This window comes from Neodiprion pinetum, chromosome 2, assembly GCF_021155775.2.
Source record: "Neodiprion pinetum isolate iyNeoPine1 chromosome 2, iyNeoPine1.2, whole genome shotgun sequence".
Taxonomy (NCBI): Eukaryota; Metazoa; Arthropoda; class Insecta; order Hymenoptera; family Diprionidae; genus Neodiprion; species Neodiprion pinetum.
The window spans coordinates 42,668,881-42,695,901 of NC_060233.1; the positions used below are offsets into that span (position 1 = coordinate 42,668,881).

General features: G+C 39.7%; 4 protein-coding genes and 1 long non-coding RNA gene across 7 annotated transcripts; 1 reads left to right on the forward strand and 4 right to left on the reverse strand.

Annotated features, from left to right (window-relative positions):
- Positions 1 to 1,863: 1,863 nt before the first annotated feature.
- Positions 1,864 to 4,152, reverse strand: LOC124211854 (major royal jelly protein 1-like). Its single transcript, XM_046611347.1, has 6 exons — positions 4,056 to 4,152; positions 3,619 to 3,821; positions 3,338 to 3,504; positions 3,039 to 3,257; positions 2,519 to 2,953; positions 1,864 to 2,339 (listed from the first exon to the last, which is right to left on the reverse strand). Exons 2-6 carry the CDS (start codon positions 3,800 to 3,802, stop codon positions 2,061 to 2,063), a joined length of 1,284 nt encoding a protein of 427 aa, XP_046467303.1. The 5' UTR covers positions 3,803 to 3,821; positions 4,056 to 4,152; the 3' UTR covers positions 1,864 to 2,060.
- A 4,010-nt stretch (positions 4,153 to 8,162) lies between these two features.
- Positions 8,163 to 10,410, reverse strand: LOC124211855 (major royal jelly protein 1-like). Of its 3 annotated transcripts, none has more exons than XM_046611348.2 (6): positions 10,321 to 10,410; positions 9,873 to 10,078; positions 9,592 to 9,758; positions 9,293 to 9,511; positions 8,795 to 9,199; positions 8,163 to 8,624 (listed from the first exon to the last, which is right to left on the reverse strand). In XM_046611348.2, the coding sequence occupies exons 2-6, from the start codon at positions 10,057 to 10,059 to the stop codon at positions 8,361 to 8,363; spliced, it is 1,242 nt and encodes a 413-aa protein (XP_046467304.1). In that variant the 5' UTR covers positions 10,060 to 10,078; positions 10,321 to 10,410; the 3' UTR covers positions 8,163 to 8,360. The 3 variants fall into 3 exon arrangements, with proteins under 3 accessions (XP_046467304.1, XP_068989611.1, XP_068989610.1); XM_069133510.1 differs by having other exon boundaries at positions 9,873 to 10,073; positions 10,321 to 10,377; XM_069133509.1 differs by having other exon boundaries at positions 9,873 to 10,087; positions 10,321 to 10,365.
- A 5,457-nt stretch (positions 10,411 to 15,867) lies between these two features.
- LOC124211687 (major royal jelly protein 2-like) lies at positions 15,868 to 18,471 on the reverse strand. The gene is made up of 5 exons (XM_046611014.2): positions 18,122 to 18,471; positions 17,844 to 18,016; positions 17,541 to 17,762; positions 17,037 to 17,459; positions 15,868 to 16,955 (listed from the first exon to the last, which is right to left on the reverse strand). The coding sequence occupies exons 1-5, from the start codon at positions 18,303 to 18,305 to the stop codon at positions 16,728 to 16,730; spliced, it is 1,230 nt and encodes a 409-aa protein (XP_046466970.1). The 5' UTR covers positions 18,306 to 18,471; the 3' UTR covers positions 15,868 to 16,727.
- Positions 18,472 to 18,537: 66 nt separating this feature from the next.
- On the forward strand, positions 18,538 to 19,158 carry LOC124211688 (uncharacterized). Its single transcript, XR_006881499.2, has 2 exons — positions 18,538 to 18,787; positions 18,851 to 19,158. It is a non-coding gene; the product is annotated as an uncharacterized lncRNA (long non-coding RNA).
- Positions 19,159 to 20,780: 1,622 nt separating this feature from the next.
- Positions 20,781 to 24,463, reverse strand: LOC124212193 (major royal jelly protein 1-like). Its single transcript, XM_046612040.2, has 6 exons — positions 24,415 to 24,463; positions 23,694 to 23,918; positions 22,837 to 23,003; positions 22,533 to 22,751; positions 22,005 to 22,430; positions 20,781 to 21,838 (listed from the first exon to the last, which is right to left on the reverse strand). Exons 2-6 carry the CDS (start codon positions 23,899 to 23,901, stop codon positions 21,521 to 21,523), a joined length of 1,338 nt encoding a protein of 445 aa, XP_046467996.1. The 5' UTR covers positions 23,902 to 23,918; positions 24,415 to 24,463; the 3' UTR covers positions 20,781 to 21,520.
- Positions 24,464 to 27,021: the final 2,558 nt, after the last annotated feature.

Consider the following 27,021-nt stretch of genomic DNA (forward strand, 5'->3'; position numbering starts at 1 on the left):
AAGCCTAAATGAAAATGCTGTACCGAATCAGCGAAACTCTGATACCGATTTAACGAGCTTTTTTCGAATAAGTCCATCCACGCGAAAGATGTAAAATTGTCAGCAGTAAGTAACGAAAATCAAACAGCAAGCCGACGAACGATCTGAGACGTATTTTTGATTCGACAAATATTGATATACGATATAATGGAAACGGGAAGTCGCAGGGTTTTCACTTTTTTAAGATAAATTCTGGCAAATGTTCGACAATTCGAACGAACGATTTTCTTCGCTCAGTGCTTCGAAATTCCAAAAGCATGTTCACCGTGATTTCAGGTCGCCTTGAAATTAATTTTTTTCTCATCGTACGGATATAGGGAATTGGAAGAAGAATCGTTTAAACAAGTTATTTGGAAATTGGGGAGATTATGTTTACATAATTTGGATCATTGATGATAAATACTCGCATGCTTTTCTGTTTTAAATGCCTTTACGTTCAAACTATCAGGAATGGTTCATCGAAACATATGAGGCATAGAGAGGATGAATTGGGTCATTGGTGTGGAAAGATCCTTGCAACACGAATTCTTTTCCAAACTTTTTTTTTTATTTATTCATTTTTTTTTTTTCTCAGCACTTGAAGGAAAGTTTGATTTAAGAAGAAACGGCGTTATTTCTGACAGTTCGTGAGATTAACGTTAAGTAACCTGCGCTCAACGAAACAGTGCGAAAAATCAAGTTATTCGAAAGTGCGCATGCGCGAAAGAAAGCTTCAACGTACGAAATCGACCACTTCAGTCGTGCGCAAACGCCAGTGTCGTTTCACCGAATTTTTCGGAAGTGGGACTTTACTCAAGCTCCACAGGCTTCGAACATCGAACTCTCCATGCAAATGGTGAAAAAACTCTGTTTTTAATGTACCACTGGTTAAATTTTTTCATCTTGTTCCACGTTTGAAAGGATAACGAGATACTGCAAATAAATCACGCGTGTCGTAAGTGAACTGTAACGGCTGATCAAACATAAATCGTGAAAATCCGTTGGGTTTACCCCCGATTTAAATGATAGTCTCGATGGAGGCGTAACACAAGGTTCGTGTAGACATTTCGTCGGTTTAAAAGAATTTTTTATTGACTTTATTGCTGGACAAACAGAGGCCAGAACAAACTCAACACAGATAATCGCGCATTTGCAGCTAGTCAAACAAAAAGGTAATACTTTGAAACTCTGTTCAACACCTTTCGGAGGACATACACCAGAGTATTTTGTTTATCCTCATGTTACATGTCTAGCGTGTTATTTATAGTACCTCTAAAGCATCACCCGTGCAAATCTTCATCCACGTGTGAAGATTTCAAATGAAAAACATCACAGCTGCCTTCAATACAGTTGCAAATATTGCCAAACAAATATTTCACACCCATAATCAGAACGAATATAATAAAGAACAGTACAGAAGAATTAGCGCTCAACCAATTTTCCTACGCGTTTATTAATGTTAGTTTTGGTTCTTGACCGCATCTGTTCCGTCGTTCGCAACATCTGACATACGTTTGATTATCGCACTTGCTGAAGAAAGCTCGAATGAATCCTTGTGCGACTGAGAATTAATATCACATCGCATTTGCCGTTTTCAAAACCAGGAGCCGTGATACTTGACTCGAATTTTTACTTTCGCTGTCCACGCTGACGTTGGATCTGTACGTTTCTTAGATCAAAGCCATTGTTGCGACGTGCTGGAAATTGGCGAGTCTAATAATATTCAGCATTTTTCCCTGTCTTTAGTCCCATGCGAAATGATATGTTCAAAATAACAATCAAGACTAATAAAAACTGGAAATTAGGTATTTTTTGAGTCGGATGAGGTGTCGTAAAAAGACTAAATTTGCAGAAAGCGTAACTTTATTCAATATCTATTTCAAACAAGCAGAAGCACAACGCTCCTGATGAATAGAAAGTAGAAATAGGGAAAAATAAGATTATACAATACAGTTGACAACGAAGATTACGATGGTCAATGGATCGCCAATTGAAACGTGTCACATTGGAAATTAAACTACGGCGAAGAAAATCCACGCGTATCAGCCGTCGAACTCGAACATATACGTATCCTCGATGGTACGATTATAGCTTTGAGGATCCAATAGATCGCACACCGTTCCGTCGATAAGGTAACCCACGTTGCCGTAGGAAATTGCGAAATTAACAACGTCCACGTCCACGCTTCTCAAATTGAATATTGTTTGTAGGCTGGTAAGTTGCCAGTATTCCTCGTCGGAAAAGTCGGTCTCACCGTCAGGCCCTTCACGGATTTTGGTGCCAATGGTGTATGTCTCGTAAGGATTTCCAGTAATATTAGTCTTGAACAATCAGAAATCATACGTTCACATTATGCTATTGAACTGGTATGTAGCCAATCCGTAGACTCTCGAGACTTGTTCTTAATCAGAAATTATGTCGACAGATTTTTCTCTGGTTAAACGATGAACAAAAGGGAATTCAACGGACTGATAATTTACTGGTTCAACCAGCTACTCACCCAAGTTACATTCTGCCCTTCTGGGACTGAAGTGGGATACCGATCGTTCCAGCAGGAACAATTCGGCCAGTAAGCATGACCGTCGATCAAGACGCCAGATTTGGTCATAACCCTGCTAACTACCACATTCGTACCAGATGTGTAGTTGCTTTTGTACCATGTTAAATCACCGTCTTCGACCATCAGCTCAGACAGTCTGACTGCAAAATAGTCGTTGGAAAGCAAAGGGTTCAAAGTTACGTATATTTCCTCCACAAATGAAGGGGGCATTATGTCAATATTCGAAACTCCGTAATTATCGGTCTCAACCTGCGGAAGCTGGCTGGCGGTAGCTTGGGTCAAGTTCGGTGAGAATATAACGTCATTTTCCACCCGCCACATGTTGTCACCATCATAAACAACAACACCATATCCTTCTGGGTCTCCGATCAAAACCTGTGAGAGTTCAATTTTCTATAAATTCGAATTCAACGCCAACTCGTATCTCTAACGATTCCAGCGTAGATTCTGGTCTGCTAACCGTAACGTTTTCGCACGAGTCTCCCTCCGTTTTGACAGCTTGAATCTCGAGCCGCCCTCTACTCGTATTTGTGGAATGATGCGCCAAAGTAGATGGTATCTCTTCACGTAGCAATACTTCATCCGTCTCCGGATCGAACACTATTATCTGCGCATCACATACCTGCTCGGTCCCTATTTTCCCAGAGTCGACGATCCACAGCCTGTCGCAATCGTCCGTCTGCGAATTCGCGAGGAAGATTAAGAACCAGACGGAACAACTTTCAAGTTGCCAGTCTTGACAATTCGTTGCATACTCACAGCTAGCCTGCTAACACTGGTGATCCCACTACAATCGTCCGACGTATGCCAATCCCAACTTGGGTAGGGCTCGAGCAATGGACCGCCATCGCCAGCTTCATTCGAAACCTTAACCAAACTGGCAGGATTATTGGCCTTTCTTGGAATCGAAACAAAAACGTAGTCGCCTAGAAGACCACCCATACTTTATCGTTAAACTTCCATGACACATTGGCAAAGGAATAACAGCAACGTTACACAGCTGGCTGCAGATAAGTCTCGCCAAATACTGTTATAAATACCTATGGGTTGCAAATCGGCTGGAATGGTAGTGCTGGCATTATACTGTCCAGCGCTGATCGCGTCCTCTTTGCTGGAATCGTTTGGCCAGACGTAGTCTAAGTACTTCCACGTGTAGACGGTATCAAGTTCAACAGCTGACGTCCAGGCAGCAAATGCGAGTATCCCGGTCAGTATCAGATTCATTTTGAACACAGCTGCTACTCTGAAATTTCTAGAGTTCGATTATGAGGTCGACTAGAATATAGGATGTCAAACAGGTCTGTTCATCCTAGAAAACCTAGTTTGATTGCTTATCGAAATTCGGCTCACCGTATGCAGTGCGAATGTAAAGTGGCGGTAATAATAATCCATGAGACGAATTGCACGATAATTATATTCAACTTCCATAGAATGGTTTTTGAATGTAATGCAATGTGAGGTATGATTTTGTACTTACGTCGAACTGCAATCAAAGGTCTCTGAAAACTTTTTGGTTCTAACGTTCGTTCTAGTTCCCCCCAAAACAAATGTGTCTGATGCCTCGATATCACTTATATTTATATAGTATGCAAGTTACATAGCAGCCTCTATTACCGTGTTTTAATGACTTCATCACGAATTCAGAAACGCATAAGTTTAAAGTTATTTCATTTTTTGCGTTTTTCATTGCTACAAGCTTACTTGACAGCAATAAAACTCGCGACTTATACCTTTTAGAGCCATACTTTTATTTTAATGACGTGATTCTGGTGTTATGTCAACACGCTGAATTCGAATAATTTTTTTTATTGCACTCTAATTTGTTATCGTGATCGAAAAAATGTTTTTATAACGCATACACGAACTCCGCGTTTTTTTTATTTTTACCTATTATGCGGGGCTAGAGTGAGTGTTTTCAGACCGGTGGCTAAAGATAAGTAAAAAACACGCGTTAAAATGATTTTCAATATTTTCAAGAAAATTATCACACTTATAACATGTTTGAAATTGCGAACAAAAAAAAAAATATCTAAGCTCTGAAATGTAATTTTTTAGATTTTCCTAATAAAACTGATTAACAAATATCTACCCACTCTTTTTCTTTCTAATAAGTGAAACTCTTTTGAATAATCGGATAAGTACGTTGTTGCCGTGTCAGAAAATGGTGACATCAGTCCTGCTTAATATGCCAAGAAAACGAGAAAATCCGTAAATGCGTCACAAAAAATGTGGTGGGCACCTACTGCGATTGCTGATAAAAATTCGGCTGATCGCATGCCGTGAACATAATGTGGCGATGATAATAATCGATGGAATAAGTTGAATGATAATTGTATTCAACTCCCATAGAAACGTTTGCGGATAAAACAGAATATATATATGAAAGATGATTTTCTACTCACGTCAAACTGCAATCAGTGGCCCTTGGAGACGTTCTATTGGTTTGAACGTTCGTTCTGGTTCCTTCTCAGAAGTGTGTCTGTTGCCTCGATGTCACTCGTATTTATACGGCACCACGATGTGCTCTCTTCACTTCCACACATGTTTGACATTTTCAACATTTCTGTATTCTCAGGTGATGCTTACTCTGGCGAATATGATTAATCACCACCAATATTATATTTTCACTGTACGGTTAAGCGATAGGAGTCTTGAATCAGATTTTTACAATATACAATATATAATCACCAGGAACTTTCTGTTTTTATGATCAGCTACGGTACATTACGGTGCCACTGACTATCCCTTATCACCGTGGAAACGCACCTTTCTTAGGCCTAAAAGCTTCCGTAGTACAGAGAAATGTATGCCAAAAATAATCTGTGTATGCGAACTCAGAAGTTCTTCTAAAGAGTTTTTAGTTGGATCGGTTGAAATCCTTTATAAAAGTATACGATGTGAATTAGCACTATAGCTGATCTGGAAGACAGATTGGAAATATCAATTCACCATATCGTCTTCACTGATTTCGATTTTTTTACGTCAATCTTAGATCCTGCAGCGATCCTACAGAGAACCAAACGTCCATTTCATTTCCTTTTTTCACCACGCAATCTCGTTGGGATCACAGCACATATTTGCTCCTAAGTACCATTCTGGGGGTGGGGGTGAAATATTTCTGGAAGTGGATAAGCGAGCAGATACTTCGATATAATGATACGTGGTCTTCCTTCACGGTCAATTTCGTGCACAAGAATATTCTGCACAGTTTGTTTTCAAATGCACAAAACTTACCAGAATATAATACTTAAGATATGTCTGAAGATGTAGTTCGTAGATAAATTTAATCACGATTACAGAGCTGCTGGAAAATCTCAATACCTCATGTTGAAATACATAGCCTTGACGAATCCGAAGAGATTTGGAAACTGCACGAAGTCATAGAATTTTGAATAGATATTGACGGCCCCGCGGCTGAAGGATCGATTTAGAACTGAGAATCAGATAATTCGTAAAGCAGCGAAACACGTGGCCAAAGATGAAACCATCCGTCATCATTTTCTTAAGGTCAACAGGGTGGAAACTGACAACTGTCGATGTTTCATGCATGAGGTGGATGTAATGTTAAGATTGAGTTTTTTCAGTGTCGTAGGCCATTAAGAAGAATTGTCAAATTGATTAACGTTACGGCCCTTTGATGGGGGCCCTTCTCAGAACTGCAATATTTTATTCTCGAAAAAATGTATAATTACTTTACACATTTGAAAAGAGTAAAATGGAAGCATAAACCCGGAAAGGGGACTTAAGTTCTATTCGAAAATGTGAAAAATATTAGGTGAAAATTCGTTGTGGAAAAAAAATCAAATATAAATCGAAAATACCTCATAGATGGATAAGGTTTGAATATTCTATCTACTGATGTCTTATACTCACACCTGAACCAACTAATAAATATCTCCAAGTTAGACAGTTCGTTTCAATAAATATCCGTCACATTGGGAATGAAAACTTTTTACGAATTTATCGACTCTTGGAATTACGCAATAGCTTTGTCACGTGTAATTTTTAGCAACGAGAATGGAATATAGCATTCTTTACCTACGAAACCAGAGATGAAGCTGATTTACAATACGGAAGAGGTCAGTATTCCAGGGTGTAACTTATATCCAAGATTTTTTCTTTCAATCACGTTCACAAGCCGAAATAAATTTTCGATACCTTACTCTCATTGTTATACCCAACCTCACCGATTATTTTGTTTCGTTGCTGGCATCAAGGATAGCAATTTTCGTCAACCGAACTAGCAGATTACATAAGTCTAGTAGCCGGTTTCAATATTCACAGAAAGCCTTTTCATGCAGCTTTATTGTGTATAAGTGAATTCAATCAAATTTTTGTCTTGTTTCAAAGGAACTAGAACTAACCATTTTGAATTATCGATGCCGATGCCGGTACGATCTGACAAAGGAGGTATTTTCAGGTGAAACGTAGAACGTGAGTGAGCCGCAGATCATATATTATCATAGAGGCTCATGCTTATTTGTAAGCAAGCAGTTTCGTGAGCCATGCTATACTCGACTCGATCAAATTGATTGATTTTTTCTTTTAAAATGACATTGTACATTCGTACATGCTAATTTCGAATAAAGCACGAAGCAACCGTTAAGCGCATACCTAGGAAAGGCCTGTGGTCGCCTGTGAACAAGGCCATGAAGCAATACCGTCCAGTGTGCTAACTTCTCAAATATGAACTCATTAAATAAAATTTTCAATCTCTTCACAACACTTTCTCTAGGAATTTAAAAAATCCCTGTTTAGATTGTTTTAATCACGTCTGACTGGACATCACAAACACAAGTATATCCTAATCCTAAAATTCAACCAATTCGAATAATCTACCAATATCAAATATCAATCAATCGGTAAGAATCAAAAACCTTTTACTCTTCCAAAAAATCTTCTTAAAACTTCAGAATAAAATACCAATACCGTTTAAGTTCTCAAACCGGTAACATCTGACATCCAGTCTCATCTTAAGCCTTAAATCGTATGGAAAAGAACGTCCCAGCTCTTCAAGCTACGTTCTAACTAATTAAAGCAAATTCCATCCATACTAATTTCACGATATTCGCGTTTCCGAAAACTTCAACATTTCTTTTATTTTGTCAAGTATTATTAAAATATATGAAATTTGAACTTACACTAACGCAAATAAAAACTCATTCGCTTAAACAAAACTACCCTGCCTTGGAGCTAGTCACGCGAGACGGTGTAGGCGTGTGACGCGTAACAAGCTGTGCAATCGAATCTCAAGGGCAGAGCGAGTGTTGCTTTAGTGAACAACTTCATCGTTATAGAGACGATGATATTGGGAGAAACTCGTACATCGAGTAAGCAACGTTTATCCGTATAACTCGATAGCATATTGAAACAATATACTGATTTACGCTGACGACGTAATACAACTGTGGGAGAGCATTCTGTAGCCTAGATCCGTTCCATGTCTCGGCTATTGACGAAGATCAGAAGTGATGCCCTCAGAACCATAATGAAGACTTGTATAATAGCTGGGAATTACTAGAGACAAGAGCAAGTTAGGTATTCATCGGGCTGCGTAGGATGTCATAAACTTTTAAGATGACATTTAATGCATAGAAAGAATAACTTTATTCAGGTCAATTTGGAAAAAACGAAACACGATGCTCCGAATTTAATAAGAGAAGGAAGGAGAGATGAATATACACATATATATAAATATATATAGAGATATGTATGTATAGTATGGTATGCAACGAAAACCATCATAGTAGAGGTGTCACATTATAAAACGATTCCTTGCATATCAGGCGGCCAACGGAGCGAAGTTCGTATCTTCGATGGTATGATTAGAGCTGGTATCCTGTACTTCGCACGCTGTTCCGTTAACAAGGGAATCCATATCCACGAATGAGATGATGAAATTATCAACGCTGACGTCCAAGGTGCTCGAAGTGTATTTCGGTACGGTGCTGGTTATTTGCCAGTATTTATCCTTGCCGTCCTCCGACCCTTTTACCACTTTGACGGCAAAGGTATCTTGTGCGGAAGGGTTCCCAGTTACGTTGATCTTTAACAATTGAAAATGATAAGTTCACATTACGCCATTAAGCCGATAGTCGTGGAACCTCGCGATCCATTTGTAATCAGAAATTATGTTGACAGGCTTTTCTGTGGTTAAACGACCAACAATAGAGAATTCGATGGACTGACAATTTAACGATGTTATCGAATACTCACTATGTAATCCAGTGCAATAGGATTTTGTACGTTCCAACAGGTAACGCACTGCCACCCGACATAGCCGCCTATTAAAACACCAGATTCGGAAACAGACCTGCTAGTCACCATGGTCGGCAACGTACGGTTGCTTTTGTAGTACGTGATATCAGAGTCCGCGCTTCTCAGGTCGGACAATTTTAATACATATGTATCGTTGGAAAGCAGAGGGCCGAACATTACGAATGGTCCCACAGCAAATGATTCCGGCAACATAACGAAATTTGAAACTCCCCATTCCTTGCTGAGAACCGTGTCCTCGGGGTAGTCAGTTTCGTTCGGAGCGAAAATCTCATTTTCTACCCGCCACATGTTTGTACCATTATAAATAACAATACCATGTCCATCTGGGTCCCCGATCACAGCCTGTGTGAGTTAAATTTTGTATAAATTCCAATTCAACACCAACTCGTATCTCTATCTCCAACTCGATTTCAGCGTGAATTCTGATCTACTGACCGTAACGTTTTCGCACGAGTCTCCCTCTGTCTTGACAACTTGTATCTCAAGCCACCCTTCACTTGAATTCTTCGAATTATGCGTCAAATTGTATGGGATCTCCTCGCGTATCAATGTTTCGTTGGTTTTTGGATCGAACACTATTATCTGCGCATCACATACCTGCTCGTCCCCTATTTTCCCAGAGTCGACGATCCACAGCCTGTCGCAATCGTCCGTCTGCGAATTCACGAGGAAGATTAAGAACCAGACGGAACAACTTTCAAGTTGCCAGTCTTGACAATTCGTTGCATACTCACAGCTAGCCTGCTAATACTGGTGATCCCACTACAATCGTCCGACGTATGCCAATCCCAACTTGGGTAGGGCTCGAGCAATGGACCGCCATCGCCAGTCTGATCCGAAACGATTGACAAACTGGCCGGATTATTGAAGTATCTTGGAGTTGCAACGAACATTAGACCATCTAAAAGACCACCAATATTTTACCGTAAAAGTTTCGTAATATGTTGGCAATCAAATAAGAACAACGCTTCATAGCTAGTTGCAGGTAACCATCGCCAAATACTGTTATAAATACTTTCTACGGGCTGCAAGTCAGCTAGAATGATATTGCTGGCATTATACTGTCCAGCGCTGATCGCGTCCACTTTGCTGGAATCGTTTGGCCAGGCGTAGTCTATGTACTTCCACGTGTAGATGGTTTCAAGTTCGACAGCTGACGTCCAGGCGGCAAATGCGAGTATCCCGGTCAGTATCACATTCATTTTGATCACAGCTGCTACTCTGAAATTTCTAGAGTTCGATTATGAGGTCGACTAGAATATAGGATGTCAAACAGGTCTGTTCATCCTAGAAAACCTGGTTTGATTGCTTATCGAAATTCGGCTCACCGTATGCAGTGCGAATGTATAGTGGCGGTAATAATAATCCACGAGACGGACTGCACGGCAATTAGGTATATTCAACTTTCATATACCTAATGGTTTTTGAATGTAATGCAATGTGAAATATAATTTTCTACTTACGTCGAAATGCAATCAAAGGACTCTAGAGGCGTTCTGGTTTGGCTGTTCGTTCTGGTCCTGTCCGGAAACGTGTCTGCTGCCTCGATGTCACTCGTATTTATACGGCATCACGATGTGCTCTCTTCACTTTCACATACCTGTATGATTGACATGTTTGATATTCCTGTATGCTCAGGTGAGGATAGTTAATCTTGCGAAGAAGAATGATCACTAATACTATATTTTCACGGTATAGCCGAGCGATAGGAACCTTGAATTGGATTTCCATACAGTATACCCAATTATGGTTCCATTGACTATCCCTTATCACTATGGAGACATAGTAACGTAAACTATGGACCTAATCATTTCATGACACATCTTTTTAGGCCTAAAAGTTTGCATAGTACAGAGAAACGCAAGCCAAAAATAATCTTTGTGTGGTAGCTCAGAATTTCTCCTAAAGAATTTTCTGCTGGATCCGTTGAAATCCTTGATAAAAGTATATGATGTGAATTAGCACTGCGAAAGATCTGGAATACGGATTAGAAATATTAATTCATCATATCGTCTTCAATGATTTCGATTTTTTTACGTCAATCTCAGATTCAGCAACGATCCTGTAATGGACCAAATGTCCATTTTTTTCTTTTTTCACCGTGCAATGTCGTTGGAATTACAACACATATTTGTTCCCAAGTACCTTTTTGAAACTACAGAAACTTTTGGTTGATCATTTAGCTATGATTTTTCCTTCAAAGTTCGCGATCTGTGGGATGAACAACTTCACATAGACTAATAGAGGTACAGTCCATGCAAGCATAAAAATTATACTGGTCGTTGGATGAAATCTTGAGAAATTTGATGTAGTTCTTTCTTGGTTTTAACCCTTTGCGGACGGAGCCGTGTATAGCACGTGTCGTAACTTCAAACAGAATTAACAGAATTTGCGTTCGAAAATAATTTTTTAAATAATCTGTTCTTCTTGGCCATTTTTCATACATTTTTGGGAGGAAATGAATGCAAATAATTTGAGCGTGGACGGAGACGGGAAAAGATAGGGAAGGTTGTTGTTCACAAATATAGTTAGATCATAAATTGTATTCAGTCAATTGTGAAAATACGGCCTGAACTCTTTCTCAACGACGTCGAATTTGGTGAGAACGGTGGATCAAAACAGCTGTGATTATATTGATCAGAATATCCGTACCTCCAGAGTTCTTCACCTGAACAAAGTATCTCACTGCGTACCATGTCAGTAAAGCCGCGTTGTTGAATCAAGCTGGATTTTATCATTTTGCGAAATGTTGATGATAAAATCGTTTTGAAGCATCATTACACGTGTCACACCTGAAATATAACTATACGCAATTCGAATGTGGATTCCCGACCACGTATGTGGAGTCTTAAAGCATTCCAAATCTGAAAATAATTGCCAACTGTCCGCCGTAATTATCAGCTAATCTCTGGATGCAAGTCAGAAAAAAGTCAACTATTTTATTCACAAAAACAAGTATTGTTACTCTGTACATTTGAAAAGGGTGAAATGGCAGAATAAAACCGGAAAAGAGATTTAAGTTCTATTAGGAAACGTGAAAAAGATTGGGTGAAAAGTCGGTGATGGAAAAAGCTCAAATGTAAATCGAATACAGCTGACAGACAGAAAGAGTTCGAATATTCTATTTGCCGATGCGTTATACTCACACCTGAACCAACTAATAAATCTCTCTAAATTAGACGGTCCGCTTCAAAAAATGTCCCCACACTGTGAATCGAAACTTTTGACGAATTTCTCGACTCTTAGAATTACGCAATAGCTTTGACACGTGTAATTTTTAGCAACGAGAATGGAATATAGCATTCTTCACCTACGAAACCAGAGATGAAGCTGATTTACAATACGGAAGAGGTCAGTATTCCAGGGCATAACTTATATCCAAGATTTTTTCTTTCAATTTTTTTTCACAAGTCGAAATAGATTTTTCGTACTTTACGCTCATTGTTATACCTATTATAAACAAGAGTGCACATGATATTTGAAGAACGGCCGAACCAATTTACTTCAAATTTATAAACAATATTCTTGGATAGATCCCTGTTTTACACGATCCTACTTTCTAACTGTCGTATTTTTATTTATTTATTTTTTTTGTCAAGTAAATGAAAGGGTCGTAATTTTTTTTAAGAAAACGAATTACAATTTCAAACGGTCACCTCTTGGTTGGTAAAAAATTGTATCTTGGCAAAGAGAATAAATTATCAAAAGTATTTTCAAAATGTCCTCGATATTAAGAAACTTCAGCGTGGTGCACTTACAGTTTGTTGATTTTAATGTGGGGCGCCAATTTCCAGAAGGAATAATAATTCAAGGACGAAGCAGAAATGCGATCCCGGAGAGCAACGGAGTTCTTCCCAGGGCGCGGGGAATAAACCGCGGGGTATCTAAATGGCTTAGGCTTGGTAAATGAGCTTAGGCAATAAATCAGCGAGACAAGTCAGATAATTATATTTCGCAGAAAAATAATGTTAGTTTATTCAGGGAGTGAATGGGATGAATGGATACATGTATAGTCGTTGGAGTTTTGGTGTTGGGTGTTTAGGAGTTAGCATAATTTTGACTGCCATGTATTCGGGAAAGCTGAGTAACGTTGTAAAATAATGCAACGTTCGCTGCCGGATGTTTACACACAGAAATACAGGGACGAATAATAAATCTCCGCTATCGGATGGTTGTTATTAGGAAAAATGATAATTTCGAATTGAAAATCCGGAAGTCAAAGGACGTTCATATAGACTCTCGGTTAAACAGAATGTAACGAGACATTTATCGGGCTATTCCCGGAAACTTTTTACTGACTATGACTAGGCGAATTACATGAAGCCAAAGTATGAATTCAAATACTAAGGTTTGCTGTGCTCCAAAATCAAACAGTTTCGTGAGCGGTGAGACCGAATTCAATCCGAGGGCAGCACAGCTGATCTAACTCGCAACGTCAAAAAGACCGAAGTACGATCCGTAATGCTTTCTCAAACAAAAAAAGTTGTCTAATTATGTCTATTATTAAATTTATGTGTTAAAGTCAAATTCAAACGATCTTGACTCATGGTGGTACACGAGAGACAAAACCGAGAGAAAATCTATTACCTAATTAAGATATTCTAACGGGGTAGCGATTTGTCTTCAATGCTGGGGGAGACGGTGTGTGGCTCAGGGTCACAAACTTTGGCACAAACACGAGCAGCAAGGTTAGCACCCAGTATTCTGTAATTGACTTCTTTGAAGTCCATGATGCCCAGATGGAATTCTTGCAATGGATTAGTCTGCAGCCAGTAACGTTTGTAATGGCTAATGGGTGGCTAAAGTTTAGTCTTGGTTTATTCAGTGAATTATATGTTTAATTTAAAGATACGGCGGTAAGGTCTCTTTTGTAAATTACGTTCGGTACCCACCGCTTGACACACACCAATACATACATAGCAAGCGCTGAACCCGTTGCCAACCAGTGATGCCAACTTACATATATCAGTGTTCGTACTTGAATGCACTGGTGAATTGCAGGGCATTGTCGTCTTCGAGTATCGAACCCTACGTCAATTTATAGTGACGAATAATATTACACTGATTTACTAGCGGTGGTTGCATTATATGAAAAGTTATATCGACAGGGTTTGATGTGGTTTGATTCTGAACAACGTAAACTTGAATGAATCAATAACCCAGCAATGCAAGCGTGCTCACCACGTATTCTGATGCCTAGGGATACCCTACATTCCAGCTGTGGAGTGAATATGCTGATTAAGACTCCAGACCTGGAATAAGCTCTGCCAAGTTCCTGACTAGGTATTGTAAAGTAAGTTCTTTATTCTGTTACCGTGTTTCCAGTTGTATTGGAGTTGTGCAAATCTTCGAGCGTAGCGGCATATCCCTTCTCTGAAGTCAAGGGTTTGAAGGGGAGGTTAACTCACTGGATAAATCCTGAAGGTAGTATCACGAAACTGGAAACACCGAGTTTAACAGTCACATTCTCGCCGGCCACGGAGAAGAGTGTTGTTACTGAATTCAGAGCGTAAACGTCGAAAATGACAGCAACGCATAGAGGTATTGACAGCGCGGAGATGAGAGGAAACTTATTACTTCTTCTTTTGCATACGATCGTTCCAGGCCTAGTCTATATGTATACTTCCATTCGTAAAAAACTTCAAGCTCAGCGGCCAAGGTTCAACCAGCATATGTCAATACGGGAGATGGTATTAGATTCGTTTGAAATGGAGCTGGAATCTCTTTAGGTCAAGTTTTAATTTTTCTGTTCCATAGCGACAATCGGAGCAGCTGAAACACGTGATTTTTGACTATTCGGTAGATTTTTGTTGACTCAATTTGTACAGCTCTGGCAAACTTATGGAGGATTGTTTCATGCTTACATATGTGATAGATAATCAGCCGTTTGATTTTTGTCGAAGTTTTTTTTGCAATATATGCGATTGATAACAATGCAGATGGTGTACCTGCTGTTCCCTATCATTCTGAATTCGACTCGCCTCGCAGTGCGACTCTTATCTATACACAAAATTTATGACTGTCTATGAACAATTAGCATCACTACTTTCGGGCTATTTTGGTATTCGTGTATGTTCAGCTGAAGCTAAACTTACGTGATGTGACATAATCGGACGTAACCCAACTTTCTGGTAGAATACACGGTTATTTTGCAAAGTAATTTTTATCTAAGGTGACGATTTTTGTCTCACTATCAGTTGTGCACGAAATCGCCAACTCACGACAAAATTTGTTTGCAATGAAAATGGTATCTAGAAATTTCATACACAATTACCTGAACGGAATACTAAATTTTCTCCTCTTGATTAAACTTGTAATGAGAGGGAATGAGCTTTTGTAATAAAAGTGTGCCACTTACTTTTCGTTGATCTTGATAATTCAGGCTGTGGACGGCTCTGCATACTTTGCGGTGACTAGACGCAAACTAAAGTACTTAATAAAGTCTTTTCTGATGAACTGCCGTTGAAACGATGGACGATAATTAAGGACATGTTTGGCTCGAATTTGAAATTAAACACAATGACAAAATATTTATACAAAATAAATGGACTAGAACGCAGTAACAGTAGTTAATTTAGAATGTATGTTTAGAAATTTCAAAATGTATTAATCGACAAAAGACAAAGCTGGTAATTGTCAATGTGAAATTATTTCATCGGCGCACTTTGCGTTTCTATTTAAAAACTGTTTCACTAAGAGGTCAGGATTCAGAACTTCTCATGCAAGAAGATTTGGAGTAAGTGTTTGAAGTGTCTCGTACAGATTATCAAGTGTTGCACAAGTGTATTTTTTTCAGAACCGCTCTGGTAACAGGCTCTTCTTGAAGTGACTCGGTAGAGGGATGCTTTCGAAGTGACTGATTCTAGTTGAGCAAAAATGTTCCTCTCGGAGTTCGTTTTGTGATTTGAAGAATCTATTGAACTCGCAAGTTGGCTCTTCCCAATTTCTTGGACGAAGCTGGAAGTTTTGCCAACGAGGATATTGCACGAGTGTAAAAGAAATATTTCGAATCTTTTCATTCGCCCTTTTTATTTCTCTCCCGTGAGCCTAGGCGTAACGGGCCAGTAACACCCAGCCCAGGTCTTCCCATGGTTGCAGGTAAGAATTCCTCCTTTGTATTTTGTATTCATATAAACTAACCTATTTTATCATTGCGGCATCCTACCCAAAACAGATACCGTTTCACAGATGGTTTTATCACGCTGCACGTGGGCGCCATATCCTTCATCCATTCGGCATGGAAATATCGTAAGATGTTTTGGGGCACATTGTTTATTCTACAAAAATATTTATACATAGGTACCAAAAGCGAGTCATTGAAAAGAAAAAATTAAAATAGCAGAATTGCCCGAAGGCGGAAAAGAAGATTACAATGAAATATGCGTGTGAGAGTTTGTCATAAAAATATAAGAATCGGTTGAAGCGAAATACCAAATAATATTTAGAACCTTGTAGATGTGTAAAATATAACAATAAATGATATATCAATCGATTCATCTAGTATTTAGGGGCATTAAATATACTTGAGTGAATGTCAGAGTGAAGAAAACATAGTTGTCGACTTTTTTTGGTATCTTGACTATTATACGGAACCTGTTTGTCTTTTTCTACTCAATTCTTTGATTCTTTTACTTGCGTCTCAACTGCAACTGTCAGCCATAAAATTTTCTCCTGGGGGTGACAGAGCAACAATTAAGAGCGTTGAAAGCATGGCACAGAAAGCAAAAATGAGAATTTTTTACGGATTTAACTTTGAATGCAAATTTCAATTGCTACTGACAATTGGTTGAACACACAAACGTAGACTTGGCTATACAAGCTGAAACGGCTGAATGCCGTTTAAAGTCCACGAATACAATTTCGACCAGGCTTATTTAAAAAATTGCAATGACTGACATTTGGAATTCTGGACGAGGTCTTCGACCCGAGCGCTGAGAATTCTGAAGTTGACTTCATCAACGTTTAGAGTGCCAGTATATATTTTTTGTAAGCGGTTTGTCGAAACCCAAAGTTCTTCTTCGAAATCATCATATCCGCGTTTCGAAACCTTGACTCCACTAGCGAACTGCAAGGTGTCGTTGTTTTGCGCCACGATCACCTGAAAAAATGAGTTACGTTCAATATTGCAATTCAAAATTTTCGCACGAAACGAAAATTCTATCAAGAATCCTCAACTTACCACGTGCTCGTTGTCCATCGGGTGATTCATGTTCCAGCATGCTATTGCTATTTCTCTCGTTAGTCCGAGGAACAGGATACCTTCCCGTGAAAATGCTTGTGCGGTAACCTGACTGGGAAATTCATAGTTGGAAGTGATGTAATTAACGGAGTCGAATCCAAATATCAGCCTATGCAGATCGTGAACAGCATAGGAGTATTCTCTGAGCGAGGCCAACGGCCTGAAAAATAAACGGGGAGCTTGCCACGGGTGCCGGGGTGATAACGCGAGTCCGAAATTCCCGTCCGCAAGAGTGAAATTATCCCCAGCGATGGAGAACGTCGTGGCCGTTGGGTCCGCTTTGAACACTTCGTCGTCAAGGCGCAAAAACTGCCATCCGTCCCATATTATGAGACCTCCACCCTGAACGTCAGCTATGTAAACCTTGAAACATTATGTTCGACGGTTCACTGGTTCCAGTCGTGAATAGATTCAGTTTCAGTCAAACATCAGTGGACTACTGACCCATGTCCGCTGGCAGTCGAAGCCCTCCGTCTCAACTACAGGCGTAATTAGTAGTCCCAGAGACTCGTTCGCGGGACTGTGCGAGATGTCGTTTGGAATGGTAATTCGTTGCAGCAGTGTGTCGGTTATTAAATCAAATACCAAAATTTGGGCTGGACACACCTGGTCGGCATTGCCAATTTTTCCGCTGTCAAGCACCCAGAGTCTATCGCATTCGTCGACCTGCGGTAAAACAGCAGAAAACATAATTCACGATCGTCAATGCGACGTCGCATCGACCAGTACCCGTTAGTCGCAACTTACAGCCACTCTCCACACACTTGTGATACCACTGCAGTTCCCAGGCATGTGCCAAGACCAATCTGGATAGGGCTGCAACAGCGGACCACCTGGACCTTGGCTCGAAGATATTGTCGAAAGGGTGGCCGGAGTTCCGGCAGTAAAGAGCGCTGGCGTAGTCACAAAGACACGTCCATCTACGAGGGCAAGTATGAAGTTTAGTGACGAGTTTCAGGAAACGATCACGTCAGTCAAAATCACTTTTCGAATTAGGCTTGCAGACTTGTAATGCACATCGGTACCTGAAGCCTTCTGAACGTCGATCGTGAAGACCTGCGTCTCATTGTATCTCCCTTCGGCAATTGCCGACTGTCGATCTTCTTCGCTGTTCCAGACGTAGTCGACGTATTTCCATTCATAAATCACGTTCAGTTCTGCAGCCACCGCGCAATTTGCGATGGTTAGAATAAGTACGAAGCGATGCATCCTCAGAGGAAAATATCTCAAACGTAAATAGTCAATTGAATTACTGAAGTACAGTAGTTTTAGGAAAGTTTTTGCCTTCCTCGGAATGGTATTCTCCGCGTCGCCACACTGACAATGTGGTAGAAATGACGCCTGCCACTATAGCTGGCATAAAATGCGGTACTTTTTATAATAAATTGTGCCTTATAAAGGTGGCCACTATCAGTTGCAGACAATGGACAGTGATAGCGTTCCAAGGACAGCTGGCGAAACAGGTTTCTAAACGCAATTTATGCCCAGGTGATCAGGGGGGCGTAAGCAGGTTCTCTGGCACCGTTCGATAGTTTCGTTGCCTGAACGGCTGTCACTGTGGTCCGGAAAAGTTCATGGAATTGTATTTCCGAGCGCATCAAAGACTCGCGGTTCAGCCTGTGCTGTTCCTGATGGACTTGAGGCAGTTGGAAGAGCTGCTGTTAGTGTCGGGTGTGAGCTTCTTGTTGTCGGTCAGTTGCCTCTAAAGGCCGCACTTGTTATTGATTTGCAGCTCCTTCTTGTTCTCTAATCAGTTGGAAGAGACGTCAAATTTGAGCGATTGGAGCAGCACTGGATTCTGTAGACGGCTCTGGGGCTTGCGGGGCATCTTCCAAACGAGGATTATCTCCGCAGGGTATTCCCAAGCGACGAGAGCGAGTATTCTTGGTGGTAATCATCTCCAAAACCGCACACTGAATTGATTTCACTTGCACAGTTCAAAAATCGTGATTCCGAAACCAAATGTAAAGTTCTACGCGTTATAGCAAAAATAAACATGTTCGTAAACTGATTAAGCGAATAAAGAGGCAACAAAATGAAAAGACAATGAAAAATGCTTTAACGGCCATGCGTGATTATTGTTTGAAATATGAAACACGACTGTTTTACAATAATACTGGTTGATGGAGCAACCCTATTACCTAATAAGCGGGGTCCTAGGAAGGGCTGCTTGACAAAAAAAAAACTGGTTTTACTCGCAAACGACCGTGCTTTCATTGATTGAAATTTATAACACACATGAAATATGAGACTTGCTTTAATCACACGTTCATCTTAAAATTATCTCCTTCTGTATATACATTATTAAATAAGTTTAAGCGTCCTTTCTTTTCGGCAAATCGGTTGAACACTTTTTCAGCAGAAATTTAAAAAAAAATGTATCATTCTCTATGCTGAGCAGTGCCGTATGAGAAAATCGATCCTGAATTTATTTTCTGAAAAGGATTTTCTGAAATCCATTTTAATAACTTTTGCAGTGGTTCTGCTGGCCAAATTTTCATCGAAGCAACAGACGAGCTCGTTTTCTTGCTTCGGCGTGTAATCTAATACATTTTAAATCTAGACGATTGACGACGAGACTCGAGTTCTTGGCGATAAAAAACAATCGAGTTACCGAATGTTGACAGAACTGCATCCCCGATATTACCCTTTCAGGCATATCCCAGGGTCATTTAAGCAGCAAAACCGATTAAGCGGCCTACGTGCCGTGGTCATCAATATTGAACTGCATTCAAGCTTACGCGTAATAAGTATACAGTAATCGTATGGAGTACATTTTCGCCAGACCCGACTGTCTCAATGTCACATAAATGGCATAGCACGAAGCCAATTGTAGGTGTTTGTCTGGTTATCGGCTTCAGTAACAGGCCTATTCCTGTTGACGAATGGTATTCAAGGGAATGATAGGTATGAAGATAAGTATTTATATTATAGTATATATTAGAATTAGTAAACTAGGTATGAAGATAAGCATTTACATAACAGTATGTAATAGAGTTGGTGAAAATACTTATCTTCATACCTACCATGCCCTTGAATACCATTCGTCAACAGGAATAGGTCTGTTACTGAAGCCGATAACCAGACAAACACCTACAATTAGCTTCGTGCTATGCCATTTATATGACATTGAGACAGTCGAGTCTGGTGAAAATATACTCCGTACGATTACTGTATACTTATTACGCGTAAACTTGAATGCAGTTCAATATTGATGACAATGACACGTAGGCTGCTTAATCGGTTTTGCTGCTTAAATGACACTGGGATAAGCCTGAAAGGGTAATATCGGAGATGCAGCTCCGTCAACATTCAGTGGTTCGATTTTTTTCCATCGCCAAGAACTCGAGTCTCGTCGTCATTTGTCTAGATTTAAGATGTGTCAGAGTACACGCCAAAGCGAGAAAACGAACTCGTCTGTTGCTTCGATGAAAATTTGGCCAGCAGAACCACTGCAAAAGTTATTAAAATGGATTTCAGAAAATAAAACTGCACGGTAAAAAGAAACTGTTACTGAATTCATTTCTCTACTCTGCCATTTTTCGCAATGCTACTTTTTTCGGCGTATTGAACACTAGTATACATATTGAAGTGCTAGTAGACAATTTCTAGTATACGTTTAATTCGTATCATCAGAGACTATGATTCCGTCGCCGCAACCAGAATAATCGCACCCAAATAGCGTAAACTTACATCATATCCAGTCACCGTCGAGCACGTAGAGCCGCCCACAGAAAGGTAAGTGACAACTTTTATTTCAAAAGCTCATCTCCTTTCAATACCTCTGAAAATGGTAGTAACAAGACTTGGAACAAATTTTATTCTCTGTAATTTTGATGACAATTTTTTACCTACGATCGATATTCAGGACTCGTGCTTACGATAAAGGGAAAGAAGGTTGTTACATTGTTTGTTAAGCTATTTGACAACCGCATGACTTTTTACAATAAAACACACAAAATCTATTTTTTTCGTCACCCAAATTTGAGAGCTGCTCGACAAGACAACGCGGAAAGTAAAACTTTTCAGCCAGGGCGATAATTCGAATTCTTTTACTTACGAATTACTAAATGCTAAAAATTGATTGGATGTGATATGAACACAAACTAAGGAAGTGTGACGATAGAAATGATACGGGCATAATTCTGAGATTTCTAAAAGGATAGTTCCGGAATCAGGGTGACTAAAATTTGCAGTCCTTGACGGGGACGTTGGCAGAAGCGTTGAAGATTCTGAAGTTGTTTTCACTGAACTCGCTATCTGACGTTCAAGCTCTGAATTGACGACGAAAATTGTTCTATGGTAGTCCACACCGGCCACTTTTCCCCAATTTTAACACCGCCAATTTCTTACAATGAATATTCGTATAATAGTTCTTTATTAAAAAATTACACGATAGATAAAACCGACAGAAAATGTAGTGACTAATTAAGATATTCTGATGCGGTGATTGCTGAAGAAACGACGGTTACAGTTTCAAATTCGAAAAAAAATTTATCCTCAATGCTGGGGGAAACGGTGTGTGGCTCAGGCTCACAAACTGTGCCACGAACAAGAGCGGCAAGGTTAGCACCCAGAATTCTATAATTGACTTCATTGAAGTCCATGATACCCAGAACGAATTCTTGCAATCGATTAGTCAGCAGCCAGTAGTGTTCGTACTCAAACTCGTCTCTACATCCATTGGTAATCTTGGCGGCACTGGTGAATTGCAGGGCATTGTCGTCTTCGAGTATCGTACCCTACGCCAATTTGAAGTGACGAATAATATTACACTGATTCACTAGCGGTCGTTGCATTATATGAAAAGTTATATCGATAGGGTTTGACGTCGTTTGATTCTAAACAACGTAAACTTGAATGTATTGATAACCTAGCAATGCAACCTTACTAGCCTAGCATGCTTACCACGGATTCTGATGTCAATGGATATTGTATATTCCAGCAGGCAACGACTAGTTGTGTGGCAAATCCGCCGATTAAGACTCCAAACTTGGAATAAACTCTGGCAAGTTCCTGGCTAGGGATTGTAAAGTTAGATCGGTAATATGTCACAGTGTTTCCAGCTGTATTGGAGTTGTGCAAATCGTCGAGCGTGACAGAATATCCTATCCTTGAAGCCAAGGGTTTGAAGAGAAGGTACCCTTCCTCAATGAATCCAGGAGGTGGTATCACGAGGCTGGAAACACCGAGTTCGAGAGTCACATTCTCACCGTCCACGGAGAAGATTGTTGCTTCTGGATCCGGAGCGTAAACGTTGTCGTCTTCCAGCCGCCATATGGTGGAACCGTTCCAAATAACAAGACCGTATCCTTCTGGGTCCCCGATGTACACCTGCAGGAAGCATGTCATTTTGCCAGTTTGAACTATATACGCTTATAGCTTGAACTGAAATTTTATCTCTTACTAACTGCACCCAACTTTTTGTTTACTCACCCAAGTAGTGCTACACGAGTCTCCGTGCGTCTCCACGGTTTGTATCTCAAGTCGTCCGTTATTCGTATTCACGGAACTATGCGTTAATTCATCTGGAATTATTACACGCTGCAGGACCTCGTCAGTTTCGGGATTAAACGCGATTATCTGAGCAGGGCATGTCTGTACGTTTCCTATTTTCCCCGAGTCGACGATCCACAGCCTATTGCATTCATCTAACTGCAAAACGGACGTGAAAGTTGTGACTGGCAAGGCGAAAATATATAACCATCAGTCCGGCAGAGGGACGTATTTTTCTACTTACGAAAATCCTGTTAACACTGGTAATACCGGTGCAATCCGTTGACGTGTGCCAATCCCAATTGGGGTAGGGTTCAAGCAATGGACCACCATCGCCAGTCTGATTTGAAACCGTTGACAAACTCGCGGGGTTGTTGAACAATCTTGGGGTTGTTACCAAAACTCGACCCCCTGTAAGATTGTCGATCAGTTATTGCGTCACTTCCATACCTAAGAGAAGGCATCTTTTCGCCTCGGTCCACTTAGCGTATAGTGTACACATTGACACGATATTATTTTGCACAGCATTACTTGACTCGAGTATTATTTGTCACGACTTTTTTCTACACGGGTGCGATTTGATATGGCTTTATTCTACTCGGACGTGATTGCACACAGGCTTGATTTCCAACGTTCTGTAGGATGTGCGTTTCAGTTCGATTCGTTCAAAGTGAAAATTAATTTGACGGTATCTGTGCTAGGGTAAGGCGGTTCAAAATAGAGATGATTTTGATTTTTGCATCGGATTCGTAAGATATTTACACGGCTAAAATAACGTTGTCCAAAATTAAAGCAATTTAAACAAGCGTGCTCTGCAGAACATTGGAAATAAAACTTACCTATGGGTAACCACGTCCATGTAGAATAACGACACCGTATCAAATATAATGTGCGCCAAACATAATAATAATGAAGAATAAAACTGTGTAGAATAATACCCGTTTCGAATAATATCCTGTGCAGAGAAACGAGATCGGATTTGTTTATCTTCAAAGTGGATCGAGGCGAGTCGGACCCGATCCCCTTGCCTCACAAAGAGGTTGAACAACAAAAGCAACGAAAACGAGTAGATCAGAGGAAATCGGTTATTCTGTTAAGTACCTGAGATTTTCTGGAAATCAATTGGAATAATTTTGGTGTGATTGTACTGTCCGTTTTTGATCGCGTTCAGTTTTTGTACGTTATCGTTCCAGACGTAGTCGATGTACTTCCATTCGTAAACGGTTTTCAGTTTTGCAGCTGAAGACCATGCCGTACATCCCAAAACAATTGGCAGTATTCTCCAAAAAAAGCTCAATCGAAATATCATGATGAAGACCGAAGTTCCTAATTTCGAAAAATGGGAGGGATTGAATACATAAATCCTATAACTGGAATTAAATTTTATTATGAAAGATTTACACCATTGCATTATTAGTATCCTTTTTTTTTAACATGAAAAGAAAATTCCTTGTTATATAAAAACGCTTTTGATCTTGTATATTTTTTGAATCAAGTTGAAGAAACAATGAGCCTGTTTGATATTTTCAATCGAGATGAGCTATAGAACACACCGCTCGTGTTTCAACAAATTCTGTCTTTGAAAAATTCACTTTTGTTCCTAGAGTGGAGAAATTGACCGCTCCCGTTCCGCAAAACTACCAGGCAAAGCCCCGCCATTTTTCATTCACTCGTTATAAAAACCGTCATGTGTGACTCGGTCCACAAAGTTTGCGATCGTAACTTGCGTGATTGCCGCCCTCGCTTTGCTCAGGCACAAACTTCGCGCTCGCCGCAATCGCCAACTTTCGTCCCTTTTCGCACAATGTACGATTCTACTTACGTAAGAGGCCTCGGGATACGTTCGGTTTGACTTTTCGCGCCGGTTCCGTCTGAAAATGTGTCTACTGCCTCGAAATTGCTTGCATTTATATGGCACAACAATGCGCACTCTTCAGTTCGACATACATTTAACATGTTTAACAGTTCTGTATTCTCAGGTGATACTTATAATAAGAGGACCTCGATTCAACGGCCTTCGGTTTGAGATAGTTGCCGATCAAAAAGTTTAGGCTCTGAACCCCGACCCCATGTATCGATAGTTTAAAAGTGTAAGCCTGTATATTTTCGACTCGACTGTACCGCATATAGGGTACTATTTCGTACATGAATACACGCATACTGTGAAACGTTTTTCTGTGCGAAGACATGACGCCGTCCCATATTTACTATACTCACTCATGCGCATGGCCAGTGTATGCCTAGTTTATGAACTTTTTAGCTGTTGTTTACATTAACCCGTTGAGGACACACATCGAAAAAATAACGTTGAGGACACACGGGGTCCAGCGCACCCCACGCAGAAAAACAGTTCTCATTTGTGTTTTACGCTATGTATCGACTTAAAACCGGTGCGAAACTTTAATTTTATATTCTCTCTAATTAATCTTATGATTGTTTTAATCTTTTTATGATTTTAAAATACTAAAATATTGTTAAGAAAAAAAAACTCACGAAATTGAACTTTTTTTATAAAAATAGTATTAGAAATTTTAATTTTCAAAATATCAAAAAAAAAAAACGACGGCGTTTTATTCAAAAAACAATATTTTTTCGAGAAAAAAATAAAATTCTGATGAAGTCTGAAAAAAGTATATTTATTTTGAAGTTTGAAGTCACGAATCTCGGCCATTCTTGTAATAAAGAAATAGTACAACTAAACATGCAGAAAAATGTAAAAGCATGATTTTGTCACAGTAAAAAAAAGATTTTGCCACAGTAAGGCCACACGGGGTCTACAGAACCCCAAAAAAAAACACGTGCGCACTAATATGTCTCTGCAGGATGACTAATGCCAAAGAGACCTTCGTAACGTGTCAAAACTTGTTGTGGAGACTTCAAACAACAACAAATGGTGCTATATATCTAATTCCTAAGGGTCTTTGTAGATTTAAAATTGCATTGCAATTTGTCTGGGGTCCGTTGGACCCCATGTGTCCTCAACGGGTTAAGAAAAAATTATGGTAGATCGTACACGATAATGCATACTTGAGAAGTCGATCAAGTTTTTTGAAGAAAATCGGTGACATATATTTCTACTCAACATATTTCTCCGCGGTCAGGCTCGTAGTACGACACACACTACACACGCACACGCCGTTTCATCGAGGTCCTAGTGGATACATGCACGAGATACATAAATGAGGTTCAAATATGTTATCTGCTGATCCGTAATATTCACACTTGAATTGGGTAATAAATTTCTCGCAATTTGAAACTTTGTTTAAAAAAATGTAGGCCACACTGAATGTGCAAACATTTTTCGTATTTATCGAGTCTTGGAATTGCGTAACAGCCTTGACAGGTGTGAATTTTAACTACGAGTATGGAATATAGCATTCCATACATACGGAACCAATGATGAAGCTTATTCACAGGGCAGAAGAGGTAACCATTCCATCCTTTCTACCACGATCTCACTTCTTTGAATCATCGTATTTTTTTGTTGAATAAATTAAAAAGTCGTAAATTTGTACAAAAAATCAAATTTCAATAGGCAAGAGGATAAATTATCCTAGAATATTTTCTACAAATTCGAGGCAAGCTGGTTGAGCTATTCTGACAATTTCGTGTGCATCGCAAAGCATGTCGCAAAACGAAATGGTTCGCATTGTTTTAACAATAACAATGCTTTCCATCAATTGATTACGATAAAAAAAGTTGCGTCCATGAAACTTGTTCGTCATACTTTGGACTAGTTACACGCCAATAAAATTCAGTAATTGGCTGACAAAATACGAAGCCCCAACATTTTTGGAGTCGTTTACTCCTAATACCGACCCCTTTAATGTCGAATACTTTTAATTTACCTGAAATGTCTTCGAGGAAAAAAGAAATCTAATGTAACGTAAACACATGCTTCTACACGTGGCAATGAAACTCTCGATGTAAAATATCGTACACAATGTTTTGTTAAGGTCCGATTTGTAAGATGCTCCGTATAATTCCACCATCTGGATACTCTGTGGGTTTTTCGAAATGTTACAATACATTATGTATTTCTTGCAGGGAAAGTTAAATGTTTTGTCAATAACGAATGAATTTCGAAGTCTCCGCTAACATGGCAAATACGCTTGAGGGTTTACCCCGCAAATGTGTCTGTAAGAAGTAGTAGCCGTCGGAGTGGTCCATTGTTTATTTTTTAAACGCCGTTCGACGAACTAAATATCTTACTTGATAGCTCCCCCCTTCCCCCGGCAAAACAAAAAATAGAAAAACTTGTTCTAATCAATTTTATCACTTCGAAAATTGGACATCACAAATTTAACACTACTGATAGTTCATTTTTTCTAAGTAAACAACCTCGATAAGTCTCGATATTCTCGGTTGAAACTGGGTGTGTACATCCAGTATACCATTCTGAATAATCAATTGGTCTGTCAGTTTTTGA